This window comes from Crassostrea angulata, chromosome 6 (assembly GCF_025612915.1).
Source record: "Crassostrea angulata isolate pt1a10 chromosome 6, ASM2561291v2, whole genome shotgun sequence".
Taxonomy (NCBI): Eukaryota; Metazoa; Mollusca; class Bivalvia; order Ostreida; family Ostreidae; genus Magallana; species Magallana angulata.
In genome coordinates this window covers 39,405,212-39,427,656 of record NC_069116.1, presented here as the reverse complement: position 1 = coordinate 39,427,656, position 22,445 = coordinate 39,405,212, and the positions used below count along the sequence as shown (strand labels likewise).

Genomic DNA, 22,445 nt, shown 5'->3' with positions numbered 1-22,445 from the left:
ATGCATGGTTAAATCACCCTAGTTGTTTGTTATTGTTTACTGAGCAACGACTATGGTCAGTTTCAAAATAGCTATACAATACTGGATAAAAACCCACAGTACAGCGTGATGAGAAATAGATGAATGGATGACATGAATGAATAATGATCATATTTTTTGCAAATTTATTTCCTTTTTTAAGGTTATAAAATGGCACCTGTATTTCGAAGTTTTTAAAAATCATTTTAGAAAAAAATCAAGAGTGCTATAGCTATTCCGTCAACAATGCTTACAGTTAAAATTAGACAGATTTAGATTTTTTATGAATTGTTTAGGATTGAAGAAATTTTATCCAAAAGAAGAATTTAATCCAAGTATTTTTATACCGACTCGATTTCTAATCGATAAACATTTCGCATGAAAACTTGATTCATTTCAATATATTTACATCCACTAGGTATGATTCCTTCAATTTAGTACGGAAATTGTAATTCACAGCTGAAAGTGACAAGACTGATATCTACACGATTTAGTTCTAATCATTCTATCGATCGGTCGAAATCTCCAGCAACCTGAGAAAAATCACGGACTGCACGAAATAATCATGAAGATTTCAGACTCAAATTCTCATAACTGACGATTTGGCTAAATTCTTTTATTTAGTGTACTAGTTGTTGTACATTAACAATAATTTATATAGTTTATTTCACCATTTTTTTATGATCAATTAATTAATTAGAATTTTAATTTATATAAACAATAAATTATATATGAGAAAAAGAAGAAGAAAGTGGTAGATATAATGCCACATTTAGGAATGAAAGATATTGTAATGCTTGTAAAACTGGTGCAATTGAAGATGAAACTCATTTTCTTTTTCAATGTAAAGCCTATTCTCATATAAGGAACACCTATTTTAGTAATTTTTTATAATATAATTAAAATAAATATTGCCAATAACTTGGACAAAGAAAGATACATTTTGCATGTATGTTTAAATAGTGAAATACATACTATTTTAAAAATTACTGTTAAATTCATTAATGACTGCTTTGAACACAGATGTCAATTAGTTTAAGGAAATAGATCAGTAAATATATATATACTGTACATGCAGTTATTGTAACATACAATGATGTTCCTGTATATCCATTGGGCCTTTGCCAATTATTGTAATTGTGTTTGTGACAATAAAATATTTGTATTTGTATAAACAATAAATGCGCGCCTTCTTTGATGATTAATGCGGATTATGAAGGTAGCGGTTATTGCAGATCCCCCCCCCCCCCCCCCCTTGCAATATCGCTACCTTCAGATGCTGCATGAATCACAAAAACAACATTTTATTGTTTAAAACAAATATACACTGAGTATGTGGGGGTTTTATTCCTCAAGTTCTTTAGCAAAACAAGGATTGAATTGAACATATTTTATTGATTAAATCAAATGGATTAGACACAAGTTCTAAATAACTTAGTATTCTCCTAATAATGAAATGAGATATGAATACACATAAATATACATGAATAAACAATCTACTACATATATAATGTAACGTGCAAGGGGGTCACTGCCTGTGATCCCCGCGGGCCCGTACCCGAGATAGAATCGGATAGCCCTGATTGCTGCCAATATTTACAAGTGCAGACTTTAATCACCGCTCCTGCATATATAGGGACTCAACGTAACGCAGGCAGGGATGACCGCACGCCTACACAACTGAACAGGTACCAACGTTAACGCAAGCAGGGATGACCGCACACTTCCGCCAACAACGCAACCTAACGCAAGCAGGGAGTGCCGCACACTTGCGCTAGAAAGGCCAGAACACCAGCAGGGATGACCACACACTAGTGCTCCGCCGTAACCACCACCAATACAAGCAGGGATGACCGCATACTTGTATTGATGCGACACAGTGCAGGGGATGACCGCACACTCTGTATCGTAGGTTAGATAACACGAAGATTAGATAGAGCAAGGATGTCCACACATTCAATCTAACAGTACCTGTTCAAGTTTAACCCCAAACAGTCGTTTTCGTAACGTAATTGACACTGTCCCTATATATGTGCTGGCCAAGAATAATTTGTGGTATCTAAAAACGGGAAATCGAAAATAAACAAACTAACTAGACCTAACCTAAAACTACTTATGCCAAACAACTTATTTACAAAGAATATTTATTATTGTAAAACAAATAATCAGCAAACTCATTCGTCATTATAAGGAACATTAATTAAATCATCAAAAATCAATAAATCAAAGGGGAATAACTCTAACCAAAAATACAGTAGTAAGCTGCCCGCTTCAATAATATCACCTTTATAAATTTAGACATTTTTGGAAAAGCGACCACATTCACTCAAAAAAAAAATGTAAACAACATATTGTGACTGATGATTCATTTAAACAATCAAATACTTTCTTTGGTGATGTAAATATAAACATAATTTTTTTTTTTTTGTGACGCATGCGGGTTGTCTTCAGGTAGTTATTGAAGGTAGCGATCATTGCAGAAAAAAATGTACGTATGCTCGGTAATGTACTTTTCTGCAATGTCGCTACCTTCAGATCCCGCATGAATCATCAATGTTAAAATCAGAGTTCTTAAATTTTTTGTTCTACAATGAATAATAAAACGCTCTCATAATTTGCTTGTTCATGTTGATTTGAAATAAATTGTAGGTTTATACACTTAGAAGATTTTCTGATTGGCTGTTGAATTAACAAAAAAAAAATCAGTATTTCAGTGCTGTACCAATGTACAACTACAACATTCAGTGTGTTAATTACACTATAGAATTTTCATAAAAATTAATACAATTTATCTTGAATATGTTACATTTTCAATTTTTTCTCAAACGCTTATTGTATTTTAAACATGATAGTCTTTCTTTCAGATTAAAAAGAATGCCATTCAGTCGTTCCGTTTCTAAAATCGTTTTTATGAAACAGACTATACCCGTGTTTACCTGTGTGACGTCACGATCCACCTGACTGAAGCAGGCAGTTCTACACAAGCGCCTGAGCGGCGAGGAAGTTTTGAAATGTTTTCCTGACAATTGTCAGTTGCAGACGGGTGTATATGTACATATTTGGAATGGATTAGATCAATTGTAAATGAGTGAAGTGTTGTGAGATAAAATTCAAGATGCCGGACGAATCGTAAGTCGTAATTAGCATAATTCATTAATTGTAATCTGCTAATCAAAATAATTCTACTATAAAGATATACTGATTTTGATAATTGTTGTCATGCTTTTATGATCTTGAATTAGAAATGAATGGAGAGCATGCATGCATAGTACATGCATGAAATTTCATATAAAATTTACAGTGATTGTGTTTCTACCTTTCTTTTAATGCAATCTATGAATGGTCACATCATACCAATTATTTAAAATGGCCCATCTCTTATAGACATATAGTATATATGTTTGTGCCATCCTGTAATTGCAGTAATTAGATGACAGTGTGATAGGTTATATTTTCTTTATAGAAGTGTATATATTCATGTTGACAGGCATAGCCTTCATCAATTAATAATTAACATGATTAAAGCATCAATAAAACCATCAACTAAAATATACTTTGATTGATTCTTTAAAGTTTTGACATGATAGGTATCTCACTCTAAATTGTATACATGTACTGTACATGTATATTATAAAAAATAAGTTATAATATAAAACTATACTGAATGCATGCAGGCATTGATCTAAAATTGGATAATTTCCATGTGTGAATCTGTATATATGCTGATCAAATTAAAAAAAAATTGTTAATAACTCGTTATAAAATTTAATGTAGTATGAAGAAAAAAGTAAGAGTGTTGACTTTAATTATCATTTTCTTTTTTTCAGAGTCAAAGTGGCGGTCAGAGTCCGTCCCTTTAATCAAAGGTAATTTGAATAGTTAACAATGTTAATAAAAATTTTCAAGAGCCACCATAGCAGTCAATGCACAGGTTCATTTAAAGCATAGGCTTTAGAATTTATTTCTTAGACTAAAATTCTAGCCCTAATAATTTATATTTACATTGTTTGATAACATACATTGTACTTAGTGAACTTGATTCCCCAATTTTGTTGATGAAAGCAGCATCTTTTAAAATAAAAAAAATAAATAAATATCAAAGACACCCATGTTTCATTCCAAAAATTTTTATTTTCATTCATTGACAATTTAATATGTAATATTATATACTACATGCGAATTGAGAGCACCAGGCAACCAGCACTTCGATAAGTGAAACAATTTATTTTCTATAGCACAGAATTAAATCATAAGTGAACCTATTTTGTTATGTTCAATGTACCATGAGGATTGATAAAAAAATGTATAATTATTAGGGAGAAGGACAGATCGGCCAAGCTTATCATTAAAATGCAAGGGCAGATGACCACAATCGCAAATCCAGAGACTCCAAGTGAGTACTATACAGTATGCAGAATAATTAATGCACACACTTATCGTCATTTACATTGATATATATGTTGGAGAATTTACTTAATTTGAACCCTTCCAAAGGCCAATCAATTAACATACATCTTGTTTGGAGTTAAAGGAATTTTATTACCTTGGTAATTAAATTTGGTCAGTTTAAAGTAATTAAATATACCACAAGAGAACATATGATTTAAATAATATGTTTTTTTATTACTTTCGAAGTAAAATTAAAAGAATATGTATATGGTTAAAAGTTAAGCCACAAAATATTTTTGAAATTCACAAAAGAACACTTGCACTCTGTCTCAAAAATAAAAGAAAAAAAGGAAGAAGTAAGCATGAAATAGATTCGGCTACCTTTACAGTTTTACTTAGATCTTGATAAACTCAAACAAAACAAATTATCCAAGCATTCTTGATTTTCATAAGGAACATTATATCATGTAGATCAACTTGAAAGGCCATTTATCTAAATAATACATGAGGATTTCTGAACAGGAGATCTCTCTTGGGAAAATTTTATATATTTATCACTAACGTATCCAAGGTACACAAATATTAGCAAAGTAGTATTTAATCTTTATTGAATAAATTGAAGCAAATTTCAGGGGCTCGCTTCCTTGTATGGTATTCACTTTATGAGAAAACCTCACCTATATAACTAAATTACTCTTGTCTAAGGAAAAACCAGAAACTTCTGTAATACATACTGAATTGATTTTTCTTTGATTTCGAAAATGGTAAACTTTGTTTCCAGGGCTCTGTATTAAGAAGTGCAATTTAATTAAGAAATCGAACCTCTGGCATTAATGTATTTAGATCTTCATTATCGCCCGATTCATCAACCTGTCACCAATTAAAGCGTCACTGCACAGAAGTGGTGGATATTGTTCGTCGCTATTAATAGGTGTATTGGCTATTGCTGCAAGTTAAAGCATCTTTGGTCCCTTGATGAGTGTCACATCAAAGATGAAGGAGTGAAAACATATCAACATGAATTAATTCGCAATTGATTTTCTGACATACACATGTCAAAATGGATGTAAGGTGGAGAAAGTCAATTGGGTTTTCCCTGTTGTAAACACTTCTAACAAATTGTCTTTAGTTTAACATCCCCCAAAGCCACGTTTTAGGATATCAAATACCCTTTCTGGTGACTTGACCCTTTAAACAGGTACCTATAAGAGGATGAACTAATATTTAGATCGCAAACATAACACTGCGTGGCCTTAAACTCCAAATTCACTTTCTTGATCATACCAGTGTTCCTACGTAACATGTACATAGATTTATACTGGTATATTACCAAACTTGAAGGCATTTACAGGATTTTATTGCTCAGAGCCTATAGCTAGCTTTGTCCAAATTGCCGTGTTATTTTAAATTATCACGTTTGTCAATCATTTGTTAGAAATATTATTGAATGAATTGCCTTATAATGATACTTCTTCCTTATAGACTGGAAGGGAGGATGAAGAAATCCCAAAGTTTAATCATATTTAAGAATTTTATTTAAATGAACTCTCAGCTATAAAGACAAAAAAGTACTGTATGCCTCCATAGATTAAATTTTTATAGGTGACTACAACAATTCACAATTGTCCTCATGAGTGATATACATGTTTATGATTGGAAGATCAGGGATAGATATACACCATGGAGCCTCAGTAATCAGTATCCATGCAGACATTATTATTTTCTTCACTAAGATACAGTATTGAACAGTCCAGGCTTAGATATTGATCCTTTTTAATGCTCCCTATAATGAATTCATAATGCTTGCTCTCTGAGCTGAGACTGTGGTTCAGGTGTAACAGGATCAATCGTTCGATTTTTCAGAGTGTTGTGTATTCTGCAAGAGAGTTCGATTCAGCTCTGTTATATGGATAAAAGTCCTAAACGAATGGTTTTTTAATTCATTGATTGCAATTTTAGTACATGTGTAATATGGATGTTTTTTAAAAGTTATCCTATTCCAGGGATATAAATGTAACCTATACATTGTGTGGTTCTAAAGTGGAATCTCATTTTTACTCTACCAATCAGACCCAACCTTACAGAATTAAAGCAGACCTCAACCAAACTTTGGGTCTGTTTTCTGTGTCTTATGATGCTCAGTGTCTGCTTTGGGTCTGCTGTGGTCACCCCAGAGCTGACCCCAAGCAGTACGCCCCCCAGGCTGATCCAGAGTGGACATTGAAAGCAGACCCCGATTTCAGAATATTATATTAAATCCAGGTGATAAGAAAAATGATGGGTCTGCATCACACTACAGTGTGTAAAGCGGACCCCAAGAGCTGACCCTGAGTAAACCATAGCAGATTTTGAGGAGACACAAATTTTTAAAAAAGAAGACCCAGAGCGGACACAAAGCAGACATGGGGTCAGCTTTTGGGGTTTGCTTTGGTGTAAACGTTGGGTTTTGTCGGGTCGATACTGCATGTGTACATATGGCACTTTTATGATGTACATGTATCTACAATTTATTAATGCCATGTTCTGGTAAGAAAACCTACTTATTCTCCAACAGTGCAGCAAGGTCCTTAAATATGACAGATATATTCCATGCATACATAGTTTGAAATTCTTGTAACCATAAGGTAAATTCTGAAGTCTGATGGTAAGATGATGTGATAACTCTCTCACCATGCTTACCCAAAGCTTCTTATGTACCAGTAAATCACCATTAATAGACACTGTTCTTATTCACTCCTCTACCTATTATACTTGAAATACAAGTATAATTAAGATACATAAAAAGATATAAAAATAGTTAAGTATAAATGACAATGAAAATTTTTTTTTCGAGGGTCATTGACTGAATAGGTCTTAAGGTTCTTCGATAAGTTTTGAGGCGTCGTTTATTGACAAATGAGGGAGTTTTATGATCCAGTTTCATAAAATATAGGTCATTGAAACATCAAAGAATGGCTGCCAGGTACTGTGTTTATGCATGTCTCAAGACACGTTCACCTGACCCAGGTGTGGGTGTTATAATTTTCGCATGCCATTCAAAATCTGAGATTAAGGTTTAGACATGATTAAAGTATATAAAACTTGTATGCATTCAGATTTACAATGGCTGAAAATTTAGAGAAATCAATCAGATTGTTATCTTAGTTCAAGTTCATTCAAGATCCAGTCTTTATGGGACTACTAAAGAATTGAATTTATTATTCTAACAATGAACATGATGAATATACAAATTTAATAAATACATGTACAGATGGGAAATACATGTATGATATTATCTTTTTCAGTAAAATTAGTGTGTTAGAATATAAGACTTTTTTTACTGACCAACTTTTAGCCATGCATATTTTTAGCATCATGTGATTAATTAACGTCTTATGCTTATAGGAGTCCTTAATTCCTGCAACTGCTGACCCCCCCCCCCCCCCCCCCCCCACCCCACCCCAACTGTCCATTTTTCTTATAATATGCTCCTATTTGTAAAAATAGAAATCATAAAGCAAAACCTTGGGTACTCAGATTCTATATGACTTAATAAATTGCTTGTTGATTGGTACAACTTTATACCGGTACTATGATTTGTATAATATATATTGGCATGCATATATTAAAGGTGATCTAAGTATACAATTAATGTACATGTCATAAGCAAAAGTCTAAATATGTATATATTTTCTATTTATAGACATTAGCAGCATGGTGTGTTGACTATATATACCAAAACATTATAATTATGATTAATGAATATTTCATAACTTTCATTACAGATGAGGAACCAAAGAGCTTTTCATTTGATTACTCCTACTGGTAAGAGGATTTTTTTTTCTAGAGTATAATGAAAAACCTAAATCATGTACATGTATCTCTAGAATTTGCTTAACTAGTTCATTATGAGTGAAAATATCTTCAATATTTCTATGTTGTTAAAGTACACACTGACATTAATTACTTCATATTATAATGTTGATATTCAAGTGGTACATCATAATCCTAGTATTTAAAAGAATGAAGAACAGGCAGATCTTATATATATAGCTCTTATAAGACTTTCAATGGGGCTATTGCAAAATATCCATCAATATTTATGATAGAAATTAACGTGTCCATTGTTCCTGCATTTAAATCTCAAGGGATTGAGAATAGCTGAATTCTCTATTTAATGCTTCACTGAAATTGGTAATGAGGAAAGAAGAGATTAGCCTGTATATGTTGAATTGACCACCTACTGCCATTTTTTGATTGCGTTGAAGCCTTGTCATTTTAAATCATCATGAGAGATTTTGTAAAATTCTCTTATGCTAAACAATTAAAGAAATAAAAATAATCAAAGTACTGATAGTATTGGTAGGCATTGGGAATGACATATAAAACCAGAACATGATGACAGACTTGATAAACTTCGTTGTTTGGCCATACTGCCAGAGAGAAAAAGAACTGAGGAAATATCATATGAAATGTCAATAAAATACCCTCATTTATTCATAAATCCAAAACAAAGAAATGCAAAGAATTCATAAAATGATTTTTTACAGAGACTAGCTGCTATAACCTCAAGTTTTGAGCAAAAAACTTGGATTAAGTTCATTGCACACACAGAGGTAGTCATAAGTTTGGGCAGATCCAATTTACTACCTTAAATATTTTAAATATATTCATGTTATGTTTATCTAGGTCACACGACGGTTTCCAGGAAAAGAGTGATGGTGTTCTAGAACCTGCAGGCGGGTCTAGCTACGCCAGTCAGAGGAGAGTGTTCGAAGATTTGGGACAAGGTGTCTTAGATAATGCTTTCGAAGGTAATGAACAAATTTTTAAGAGGATAATCTTTTACGTTCGATATGATTAATATATGCAAGCGTACAGTGTCAAATGGCAGAATTTTTAGCTTACTTGTCTCTCTGTGTGTGCATTGCATATCTTGCAACTGACTTCTAAAAAAGCTATGGTTATTAGAGGTAGGATAATGCAAAGTCTAAAGCTGCCTATGGATGCAGGCACAAAAAGTCTTGAAGGATTAAATTCTGATTACATAACATCTGACAGTTTAACAGAAAACCAGCACAGTTCCTCACAACATGAATATTGTCATGGCAGAGTTAATGGTCAAAAAGATATTTTATCGATTCTAACCCAATTGCATGTACAACTGTCATCATATTGTTTAAAACCCCCAGAATGACTATAAAAACTTTGAATACTGTGGATGATCGATCATCATTATTCGTGGGGGACCAATGTTTGTGGGTAACCCTTGCTCACAAATTTACATCCCCTGATGAACTTGTATATATACAAACATTTGTTTAATATTTATTGAAACTATTCCGAACTTGCCACCAACGAAATTACGTCCAAACGAACAAGGAACACAAATAAAAATGATTCCACAGTAATTTGTGTATGGATCCTATGCATATGCTGTCTATTGGTTCTGTACGTGGCAAATTTTTCTGAATTTCAAACACTGTGAGAGAAATTTTTTTTTTAATGCACTTGGTCATCCTTCATCATTGATATTGATTAAAAGACAATCATTTGAATACTCATAAAGAAATTCAAGAGACTACGGATTGATTGAGCATATCTCTTTTTCCATGCACATTGACATTTTCATGAATGCGTAGGTGTGCCAATTAAAACTTGAGTCTCCATGGTGAAGATCGTTGAAAGGCGACGTTGGCCATTTTCTCACCCAATTTAACACCTAGTTATTGTTTTTCTATGCAGAATTTATTCCATTATGCCTTTATGGATGCATGCAATGTAATGATTAGCCCTCTCCTCCCCAAAAAACCTGCATCGTTTTTCTTTTAGGATAGTGAACACTCTTCCGGTCATGGGCCTGTTTGAAACATTTCCAATCAATACTTCGTGATCAAGCAAAAAGTTGTGTACATGTACCACATTTTAGTATATACCGTACTTAAAAAGCTAAAAGAATTATATATTTATGGGTATTGATAGAAAGAGTAAAAGAAAATACATTTGCACAGCTATACTTGTATTTGAACTATGACTGCAGTCAAAGTCAATACACAGATCATTGATTGCTGGCTTTCATTTTTAAAGATTCTGAGTTTTAAGAGCTAGTAGTGGCCAGTTCTCTGTTCCCTAGTAGCATGTTTCAAATGATTCCTCCTTCTTTCCAAACCTGTGTACATATTATTAGAGACTTAAATATCAATTAAATATTTGAAATGCCAAAAAAACTACATGTAAAAACTAGAACAGATACTGGTACATCTTTTTTCTTCATGCACTGATTTTTTTTTAACATGTATTCATAGTAAATACCATATGTGGTGATGCAATATGATATGATTTTATTTTGATTGTTCTGAATCTTTATGATGAACCATCTTTACTTGTCATCGACTCAGAATTCAAAGCTTGAAAGCCAACAGGATGCAATATTGATTAAAAAGGGATAGATACATTGTATTTAAATCAGAATATTTCAATTTTCACTATTTGTACCTCCATTTAAATTTTATAGACAATTCCACTTAATAATAAAACAAAACAAAAACCACTCTGATGAATATCAGAATTTTTTTTATAGAATTTTTATTCTCTTGCATTTGTGAAAGTAATAGCGTCTCATATTTTTCATTATGAACAGTTTTGATATCAAGACTAAATCTGAAGCCATTCCTGTAGGGGGAACATTAAAAAACCCAGAGACATTGAATTTCACTCAAAATCAATTCTACAAACAATATTACACTTCAGAACAAATATATATCCATCCATTAGATTCATCATTTTAGTATCTTATATTGAGAGTAAAAAAATTGTCAATGCATCAAAAAACCCATCCTCCCTGATTGATTTTTTGCCTGATGTACCTGGTAAATATATTAAATGTTCATCTCTTTGTACATTCTCTTTACCAGGTGGCTATGATTGCAAAAAAAAAAAAAATTACTTGTTTAAAAATGCAAAAAAAATTTTAACATCAAATTCTTTATCTTTTGAATATATTGACAATGCATGTTGTTTGCTTGTGTCATATTTTTTGCGAGTTAAACTTTTGTAAAAAATATATACAGGCAGAGGCATGTACAAATATTTGGTGTTGGTACACATGAATAGTCTTTGATGCTTAAATTGATGGCTCGATCTGGCTAAAGCGTTAAGTGGTTAAAGATATATGTGTATATTGATTATTGGTTTCTTTGATGTATTTGTTTTAAATTCTAAAATCTATAGTCCTTCATATAGAATTCAGTTTCAGTGGACACGTTTGTGTATCAGCCATTAATAGGTCTAACAAGATTTCCATTAGAATTGGCCTTCTTGCACTAGATCCTGAGTGGCTTAATTCTCCCTGTGTTTGGTCCAGATGGTCATGAATGGGATGCATGAATCCTGGTTGGTAATCACGAGGATGAAAATTATAAATTTGTCCCATCCTGACAAAGACAATTTTGTTAAAAAAAACTGAACTTTATTTATTTAACAACGATTGATAAGCAAGCTCTACAACTTATATTAATATCTCTCGTTGACACGGATGTTAGCGCGAGAGGTTCATTGGTGTGGGAAGAAGCCGGAGTTCCCGGAGATAACCCATGTGTCCAAGCGGGTGACCACCATACCCTATCACATACAACCACTGTCGATCTGCCCAACAATTTTGTTACATACATTTTAATAGATTTTTACAGATATATATGTACTGTAATGTCGGACAGCCTTTGCTGGCAACCACTAATAAATTGTAAACATAGGTAGCTGATTTATAATATAAATTTACAGTTACAGGAAAACTTTTAATCTGATTCAGTGCTATGGCAAATTTTCATGGACCTAATAATTTGCTGAATGCAGATGACATCCCCATAATCCATTTTATATATCTGTAGAACAAACATCAATGGAGAATTTGCTTTTAAACTCTTTTAATTCTTATTACTGCCCCAAAAGTTTAGTCTGCAAATTCAAAAGCTTAGGTAACTGTAATGAAGAACAAAAAGTCATAGGTTAATTGATAATCATAAATTGTAAATCCATTAAATACCAAAATTATTGTAAACGCATTATTATTATGCGGACAAGACTTAATAAAGATTCATTAAAAAGAAGGGTTTTTTTTCTAGAACCTCGATCTGCAGGATACCTAATCAATTGGTTTTATCGATATAAAAATTCATTACATGTATATCAGTTGTTGAGAATATGCTGTATAATGATGCCTATAGATTTACAAGGAATTGTTTAGAATGTTGCTTGGAGTCCCACCAAAAGTTCACCTTATACTCGGGTCTCAATTCACTCTATTCATTTTCATTCAAAATAAGTTTTACTGTACTTCCAATATATGAAGCATAGAACAAGTTATAAAAGTTGAGAATTCAGTTTCATCAGTGCATGTATATGTGAGCCCAAAAAATAGCAGCTGCATGATTTCGTAATTGAGATGCATGGATCACTAAAATGCAAATGTTTGAGGAGAATCAATTTTTTGTTTTTATTCCAGTACTGGTATATTGAAAAATTCTCAAAATGTTCTTCTGATTTATGCAACAATTTTGAATTATTGAATCTCTCTGTATTTGAAAGTAGTAACTCGATCAATATGTATATACTGACATAAAAAAATGATACTGTAATTGTCATGTAAACATGTTAGGTGATTGAGATCGACTCATGCAGACAAATTGAGTGAGCCAGTTGTGATGTATCATGTCAAACATCAAATGATTAATCTCCCAGCTCAACTAAATATTATGAGAACATATGTTTTTAAAAAGATTAAATCGGGCAGATTATTCTATTTTGAAAGAAAGTTTAAGGTCTCATCTTTAAATCTGACTCACAACTATCATTTTAATTTTTACTCCCAAAAATCAGCCTAAACTTGAGTATATGTGGTAAAGGAACATTTTGTTGGTTATATATCACACACTGAAAATGTAATTCCCGTTCAGGGAACAGGAGTATCGGATTGTCTCCAATTCGGGACATCCATTATAGTCGAAGTATTTAAAGTTGCATGCATTGTACCCAGGGAGACACGGAAGTCATTTGATTTCGTAACCACGTTATTTATTGATAGATAGAAACTATAGCTATGTCCGTTAAAGCTTGCGTGATGTATTAATTGTTTCAAAACAGCACCAGCATTTCCTTGTCTGACTCTAGCTAACATTAAGTACATTATATTCTGTCTGCAGTTAAAAGTTGAATACCTAGTAAACATGCAGAGAAATTCTATTGATTTGATTCAGTCAGTCAGTCAGTCAAACTACAATCTGGAATTTATTTAAGGGGGCAATAAATGTGAAAATGGACGTATAACAATTGTTGAAGTACATGCATGCAGTACAAGTGTTCTTATCTAGAAATACATGTAGAAGTTTTCCATGGTGTAAAATAAGATTTTCAAAAGAAGACTTCTCTTTTTTGTTTTGTTTTAATACATTGTGAATAAAATCATATAATTTTGGTTATAAAGATTCAATATCTTGAAAAAGTTGAAATTTTGGCCTTGAACTTGAATGCATGCATGCATTTAGATGTCATTAAATTCTTTTAAACGTTAATGACACATATTCAATTTCACATTATTATCATTTAGAGCAAAGAGATAAGAGATCTTGTTAGTTCTTCTGGTATTTCAAAGCATGCACATTCAGGTTCTTGTGTAAAATTCTCGATCATACCTACAGATCTACATGCAGATCTATATACATGCATATGCACTGAGCTCCTCCCACTCCCATACCTGGCAAAAATAAAATGAGAAATATCAGTAAATATTTATCATGTAGTTATTTGAGGAAAGTCCTTTTTTTTTTTACATTAAATTCATAGAAATCAAAGATATATAATTCAGCAGGACTGGTGGCCAGAGGCAGTTGTTAAAATTAGTCTTTGCAGTGGAATTTTGCATTGATCACTATAATTGTCATTGCGAAGTAATTTCGTGCGAAAAAATTCTATTCAAGTATTCAACCACTTAAACATTCAATTAATGCTTATATGTAAAGATAATTATAGATATTTCAATCAAGTATTGACTTCTGAATTATGCTGTAAAAGGTTCAAGAATTAAATGTGTTCAATTTGTTCCTGTATGTAATATTGTTTCGTGCAAATGAAATGCTTCAAATTAAACTCTTTCTGGTAGATGTCAATCAATTGATATTCTTTAAATGTGAAATCTTAGAAATGATATCATAATTTAAGATTGCATGATCACCCATATCAAATGCACTCTAAATTAATGACAAATGTTTTGAACCAATTCTGTGTAATAACAAAAATTAGGATTTATAGTTTACATTGTGTATAATAAAGTTACCGGGTAGTCTGTAATTGAATCAATGAATTCGTACTTGAGTGCATGCATTTATCTAGTGAAAATCTACTGTTTGTGTCAGGAGAAATAAATATTGCATGAACTGTAAGATGTAATCAATTTGTATGACAAATATATACTTGGGTAACCAGGCACTGACATGCAGACATGTGTAGAAAGGAAGTTCAATACAATGTAGATCAAGAGAAACTAAACTGTCTTAAGTTTATATGAGAAGAGTTTCAGGGGCAACATAATTGGTCTTGCTGTCTGACATTGATCAATGATTTGTTTTATTTGATTATCTCTGTCTCGTGCAGTCTCTCTCTCTCTCTCTCTCTCTCTCTCTCTCTCTCTCTCTCTCTCTCTCTCTCTCTCGTAAATATATACACCAACCAAATGAATTCATTATATTTATTGAAAGTAAGATATAGAAGTTTTCCTGCAAATCAAATTAATAAGATGTTCATTTATTTAGCCAAGCTCTTAATTGTAACATGTATAAGATTTTATCCATAATGATATTCTGTTCATAGAAATATAATGTTTTCTGTTAAATTTGTATGTAGATTATACATGTAGGCCAGTATTATTCTTCAAGTGTGTATCAATATTTGAATGTACAAAAGCCAGTGTAGATTTATCTTCGGTTGCAAATTTCATTTTGTTCAATTCTATTGAGAAGGAAAAAAGATCTGAACTTTTGAAAAAAGTTTACACAAGCATTCAACACTAGATTGTTCTACAAACAAAAGGTGTTAGAAAGTCGATACCTATATAAGCTATCGCATTAGAACTGAATGATAAAGTAACAATAAAAAACATTTATCTTAGTGCAAATTCAATGACAAGGAACTAGAATACAAGCATGCAGCTATAATTCTTTGTACAACTGTAGTGAATTCCTATATGACATGTGCAAAGAAATTCTTTCATTATGAATTATATATAAATTATTAATTTTTCTTACACGTAATAAATTTATATGTACTTAGTTTATGTACATATCATTGAATAATATTTAGATCGATATATTGGATTCATGCAAATTTTTCCTGGAACTTTTAATAAAGGTCCTTTTAGCAGGTCAATTAAGGTTTAGGTCATTGTAATTTTAATCATTGTAAGATTGTATATGAAATTTATCCTGTGTATATTTGATGTATGTTTGTATGGTATTTGACAATGTATTTGATTTACCTATACCTATTTTTTTTTTAACATCTGCATCAATTTGAGAGCTATTTGCTAACTATAGGAAAAGAAAAAAATCTTGCATGAGAATCTTGTTGGCTCTTAATTAAATTAATTTATGATGTTATACTGCCCAAAAATAAGTGAAAATGATATCAGTCATTTTTCATTCCATCCAATATAATTTAGATCAATTTTATGCAATATCTGATTGAAATTTCCTTCTCTCCTACCTACAGGATATAACTGCTCCTTGTTTGCCTATGGACAGACAGGATCTGGAAAGTCCTACTCTATGGTTGGATATGGACAAAACAAGTTTGTATTAGTTCCTCTTTTATTTTTAGCATATATGATGTTATTTTTTAAAATGAACTTTACTGGTAATTATTATTTGAAAGTAATCTTAACTGGTAGTTCATTCGAAATTTTACTTGACATGTCTATTATTTTCTGACTAGGGGCTAGCTGTTATAAATTGTTATATATTTTTTTAATTAAAATAATATATTATGAAATTAAAAATTTGTATAATTTTAATAGGGGTATTGTACCAATCACCTGTGATGAAATGTTCAAGACGATGGACAAAAATGCAGACCCAAATAAGGTGGGTATAAATTAACATACAGAAAATAATGGTTAAAAATGTGTCCATACTATTTGGAAAACTAGGTGACCTTTGTATTTATAATAATATCTCTCATTTGTATCAGAATTATATCTAACTCTTAATCTGGATAAGCAGATTGATGCAATAAAAAGATGCTTTAACTCAGATGTTAAGTCATTTAATAGGTCGACATTTAGGCAAAATTGTTTAACTATACACTGAGGACCTGGCTGAGCTGTAGTACTGTCAAAAGCATATACTACTAGAATACCTTGTACATGTATGCAGAACACATTTTGACATTTGCACTAGGATCACATTTATAGTATGATGAATTTATAGTCTTTTGGTTGTTATTTTTAGCTAAATAACGAAATAAATTTACATGTATTTTGTTTAAGTGGATTAATTGTCGATATACCTTTATATTGTTTGATTTGTTGATAATCTTCTATATTTTTTTTTCTAGAGATTTGAGGTGACATTTTCTATGTTAGAAATTTACAATGAACAAGTGCGGGATTTATTATCCAAAGACAATCCTAAAGGCGGACTGAATGTGAGGCAGAACCCAAAGCTGGGCCTGTTCTATGTGGAGAATCTTAAACGTGTTCCGGTGGGAAGCTATGCTGAAATCGAGAAGAGAACAGATCAGGGTAAGGATTAATGCATACAATAATGTACATTGTATTATGATTTATAAAAAAAACCTGTAATGAACAGGAAAGTCTCAAAAATGGAAATTAAGAAGAAATCATAAGGGAAGGACAAGGGTAACTATTCTTCTGAGTTTGCATAAGTGATCACAAAGATTTTTGTAATTTCATTTAAATTGAATTTTAGTTTTAAATTTAAATATGAGTGCAGAGAATTTCAACATACCTTGCCATGCAAAATCTCTTTTAGCTTGGCAATTTTATATATAGGAAATGATTGTTATCTTAATTTAGTTAATTTCCCAGTAGAGTTTTCTCCCATATGACATTGTCTTTGAGTCTTAATTTTATTGACAGAATGAAAAACTTTAGTTAATATGATTCGTTGTATTAGTTATCATATTCTTATTGCTACCACTTACTTTGAGAAAAAAAAATCCCTTAGAAGTTAAAAAGATTAGAATACCGGGTAATGTTTATGTTTATGTTGTATCAATTCTCCTCATGCAGGAACGGCCAGTCGTACCGTAGCATCCACCAACATGAATGCCACCAGCAGTAGAGCCCACACAGTGGTCACCATTACGTTTGACCAGATCATCAAAAGTGAATCGGGGTCCGAAACCAAGAAGAGCAGTGTGATGAACCTGGTGGATTTGGCCGGATCCGAGAGAGCAGACAGCACAGGAGCCACTGGAGACCGACTCAAAGAGGGCGCTAATATCAACAAGTCTCTGTCCGCCCTCGGAAATGTCATCTCTGTAAGCTTTGTATATGTATTAATAAGGTACCACGGTACGCTGATTGTCAATTTGACTTTGAAGCAGATTCAATGTGTAAAATTTGCAACAACAATTCAGATGCTTGAAAGAAGTGTGTGTGGTATACAGTGTATTTGTAATGAAACTGAACAGTTTTTATAACTATTTCTTTAATACATGTAGTGTTTTTCTTTAATAAGATCAATTTGTTACATTTATTTTGCATGTATGGATTCTTTTAATTTGTGATTTATTGAAAACCTAATTAATATCTCAATTGTAGAATGGATATAATGGTAGAATTTTTTTTGTTATAGGCTCTTGCAGATTTATCCATGGGAACAAAAAAGAAGATTATGGTCCCTTACAGAGATTCTGTTTTAACCAAACTGTTGCAGAATGCCTTGGGAGGCAACAGGTAACACCACCCTGCCCCCCCCCCCCCCCAACATGCACACACACACACAAACTCATGATACTTTTATGTGTCACAGTAGATTTAATAACCATAGAGATCCAGTTAATTGTAATAATTAATAATTTAGCAATATCCTGTGCAATAGCTAATTGACTTGGAAATAATTTTGTCCAGATATAAAGCAACAACAACAAAAAATAAATAAATGGGAAAGTGACTTATCTTAAAGATTTTACCATCTGGATTTCTTTATCATAAATGTATATCCAATATTCAGTATCATATACTAAGAGTTGTATAGGGAAGTGAAGTGCAATCTTGTAAACCCATCATCTAAACTTCTCTTTTCTCTTTCTTTTTTACAGCAAGACCATTATGATTGCTGCCCTCTCACCAGCTGATATAAACTATGATGAAACCCTTTCCACCCTGAGATATGCAGACAGAGCAAAGAAAATCAAAAACAAAGCTGTAGTCAATGAGAACCCACTGGACAAACTCATCAGGGAACTCAAGGTGAGAATCAACTCGTCAGTGTGACTGCATAGGACATGTACTGTAGCCCAATAAACTTACGTTCTTGTGTGCAAGAAAAACATTTGTGCACTCTGCAAGTAGTACCTCATTTTGACAAATATTTGCAAACCGGTGAGTTCTTCTACCTTTTTAGTGTTTAAAAATATATAAGAGCTTGATTTACTGTTCATTAAGATCAAAAGTTGGACATAATTTGCTATCTCTACTCAAATCTATAGGCTTTAACTAGAACCCTCTTCCAAATGTAGGTGTATCAAAATCCAATGGCTTTATTCCTTCTCTTTTAGAGTGGATCATGATCCTAATTATTAATATGAATATTTTTTTATCTTGTGTTATCTGCATGAATCTAAAGATGCAGGAATCCTCAATTGTGTAATGATTTTAATATAATTTATTTTAAAGAAATGTGAAGTATGATTTACATGTTAAAGTGATTAATCCTTAAACTAATTTTATTATGACTCTACCTGTAGGAAGAGAATGAGAGATTGAAGAAAGCCATGGAGGGTGGAGGTGTGGTGATGCAGGAGGGAGCGGGACTTACTCCTGAAGGTCAGTTTATGACCTTAAACAATTAGAATATTAATCAGAGCTACATGGGAGCATTCAATAATTTGATCATAATATCTTATATGGGTCTTATTTTCTGATGTCAAAAACTACAATTGAAATCTTCTTTTTTTTTTGGGGGGGGGGGGGGGTATCAGAAATGGTTTTCTGATATCTGATATCAAGAAATAGAATTTCTGATAACAAAAATTTTTATATCAATATGATTTCTTGATATAATATAATCATTTTTGATGTCAAAATTTAAATTTCTAATGAATTTATGATATAAAGAATTATTATGTAATATCAAAAATGAAATATTGATATCAGGGATATTTTGTTGATATCAGCATTGAAAAGGCATCACAGAAATGCTGTTATATTTCTTGAAGAAAAATTCATATTCCGGTAACAAAAAAGTAGTTGTTTTTCAGCTACCAAACTTGGTAAGCCTGAAGTTTTTGTGCTTACCATTCTTTTGTGCATAGTGAAAAAATTCTTTCACCATGATTTTTGAACTGCAACAAAGTTGTCATTTTCAGACCCTACAAGGAGTCAAAAAGTGACCCCAGTGCACATTGGGTGTGTAATAATACAAATGGAATGTTGTGCCATTCACTTCAAAACTTTTTGAGAAAATTTAGCACCCATGAGTTCAATTATAGATTGAAACTCCAATAGACAAGTTTCATCAACTCATAAAATTGGAAGTACTCAATATATTTTAGATAAAACTTTTATATACTTCTATTTGAATATATGAAGTTTTGCATCTTTTTAAATTTCAAATGTTATATCAAATAAATCCTTTTTTAATTCAATTTTTTTTTCAAAGTTTTGAAAACATTAAAAAAAAAAAAAGTCACTGTTTTCTTATGTTTTTGTACAATTTCACGAGATGAATCTAATTCTAAGAGTCCATTGTTCTTACAGTACTTAAAAAAATAAGATAGAAATAACATTTATTTGAATATCTAGTATTTCCTTTAAATGAAGTATAAGAACTGGAAGCCCAAAGCCTTACATACATGTGACACAAAGGATTGCTTAAAGACTATATAGCGTTAACAATCTGATTCTTCTTTATCTTAAACACTAGATCTTTTTGACTGAAAGTTGTAAACACACTAATTTTTACATCTATTGAAGTAGATTTTATATTTATTTCACTGTTCTTTACATCAATAAATTAAATTGAGATAAGATAGCCTGAATGTTTTATCAAGAGGTTTTTTCCGTATTTTTTATTTGATAGAACTGGATAAAATGCGTAAACAGATGGAAGAAGATATCCGTGCTCAGCTAATGGCAAATCAAGCAATGATTGCAGAGAACGCTCAGAGCTGGGACGATAAGGTCTGTTCCTCAAATGTTAAATTCACTTTGAAAAATAAACAATTGACATGCAGTGATTCCTGTAGAGTTTTATAGGAGTCAATCAACATCAATTAAAGTGAAATTTTGACATAGAATTTTCATTCAACTTTACAACTAACCCAAAATAATGATATTTGCAAGTATATTTTTTTGTTAATTTTTTTATGTATTAATGAATTTTATTTGAAGTCTTTCATATCAGATATTTATGATGAAATCTCTGTTTTAAAATCTATGTACTATTCATCAGACCAAGATCTCAATCCTGAAACTCCACTAGCTTTCAGTAGTTTTAACATACTGCTGAACCTTGAGTGTTGTCAACATGCACAACATCAACTTTTTAAAATGTTGACTCAGTTTTTTAAATTTTTGGTACCAAGCTTGCAGAGGCCAGGACTGAGACAGAGAAAATTGACGTCGGAGGAGCAGATAACAGCAGAAAGAGTAAAGAGGCCTACCTGATCAATCTCAATGAGGACCCCATGTTGTCGGGGGTCATATGTCACTTCCTGAACAGTGGGGAGACCAGTGTAGGGAGGAAGGATGCTAGCCCTGTCCCTAACATCTGTCTTAGTGGTCTCAGGTCAGTGAGTTTGATGATGAGTGTAAAGACTGAGCGGTCTCTGAGAGTCACTGTTTTAGACAGTAAGACCATGATCTAAAATAAAGACAAGCCTGTTTGCATTCTTAAACTGCAGAGTTGTAAGTAAAATATCAATTTTTTGACATCATGATGGTTACTTATTAGCCTTAAATGGGAAGCACTCTCAAATAGCATTTTCTCCCTTGTGTTCTAATGTATGGAGCCTTTTTTATCATTAAGGGCAAAGTTTTAACAGATTGCATATAGTTCATATTTCAACAACTGATAACTATATATATTCAGTTATTTAAAAATAAACTTGCATACATGTAAGAGTATACATTTTGCATCTCCTAATCACTAATGAATTATTACCATTTTCTCTCGAACAGTATACAGAAGCAACATGCAGTAATCTTCAACAAGAAAGGAGTGATAGAAATAGAGTCTGTGTCAGGAAGTGGGTCTAAGACCAAAATCAATGGGATACCCCTCACTGGCAGGAAAGCACTCTGTCACAAGGACAGAATTCTGTTTGGTACGAAAAGACAATCTGTTCAGTTAATGCATGAACATATTTGGAAGAAACTTTGTCATTGAGAAAAAATGTATAAACATGATTCCTGCACTGGCACAAAAGGTTCAATTTAATTTCATGTTATTTTGGTGCCTTCTCCAGGATCCAACCACATGTATGTTCTGATGAACCCACTGAAACCTGAAACTGCAGACAACAGTCTTCCGAAAGAGATAACGTGGGAGTATGCACAGAAAGAAATTGCCCAGGTCAAGGGATTTGCCACAGGCTCAGCTGGTCTAAGCAAAGGTAAAACTGATATATACCCAGTCTTGACATCCAAATTTATATAACTTAGTTACTTTTCCACATAAAGGTTGAATCTGTTGTTCTAACTGTGTTTAATCCATCACAGTTTGTATTGTGTTTATAAAATCTAGCTATATTCAAATGGGAATTAACATAATAGTGATTTACATGTCACATGGAAATTAACCCAAAAGTGGTTCTTGGGGATTTGG

General features: G+C 32.2%; 1 protein-coding gene across 16 annotated transcripts in view; it reads left to right on the top strand.

Moving 5' to 3' along the window:
* Positions 1-2,975: 2,975 nt before the first annotated feature.
* LOC128187111 (kinesin-like protein KIF28) overlaps positions 2,976-22,445 on the top strand; it is a 32,935-nt gene continuing 13,465 nt past the window's right edge. For 5 of the 16 annotated variants that reach the window (XM_052857309.1, XM_052857317.1, XM_052857319.1 and 2 more), the window contains exons 1-16: positions 2,978-3,147; positions 3,846-3,884; positions 4,335-4,411; positions 8,172-8,211; positions 9,076-9,200; positions 16,144-16,222; positions 16,448-16,514; positions 16,987-17,173; positions 17,684-17,934; positions 18,252-18,352; positions 18,718-18,868; positions 19,366-19,444; positions 20,700-20,800; positions 21,205-21,407; positions 21,800-21,945; positions 22,087-22,233. In XM_052857309.1, coding sequence (XP_052713269.1) covers positions 3,134-3,147; positions 3,846-3,884; positions 4,335-4,411; positions 8,172-8,211; positions 9,076-9,200; positions 16,144-16,222; positions 16,448-16,514; positions 16,987-17,173; positions 17,684-17,934; positions 18,252-18,352; positions 18,718-18,868; positions 19,366-19,444; positions 20,700-20,800; positions 21,205-21,407; positions 21,800-21,945; positions 22,087-22,233 — 1,807 coding nt within the window. In that variant the 5' untranslated portion in view covers positions 2,978-3,133. Of the gene's footprint in view, positions 3,148-3,845; positions 3,885-4,334; positions 4,412-8,171; positions 8,212-9,075; positions 9,201-16,143; positions 16,223-16,447; positions 16,515-16,986; positions 17,174-17,683; positions 17,935-18,251; positions 18,353-18,717; positions 18,869-19,365; positions 19,445-20,699; positions 20,801-21,204; positions 21,408-21,799; positions 21,946-22,086; positions 22,234-22,445 lie in introns of all 16 variants that reach the window. The other 11 variants (XM_052857308.1, XM_052857305.1, XM_052857310.1 and 8 more) reach the window with 3 other exon arrangements.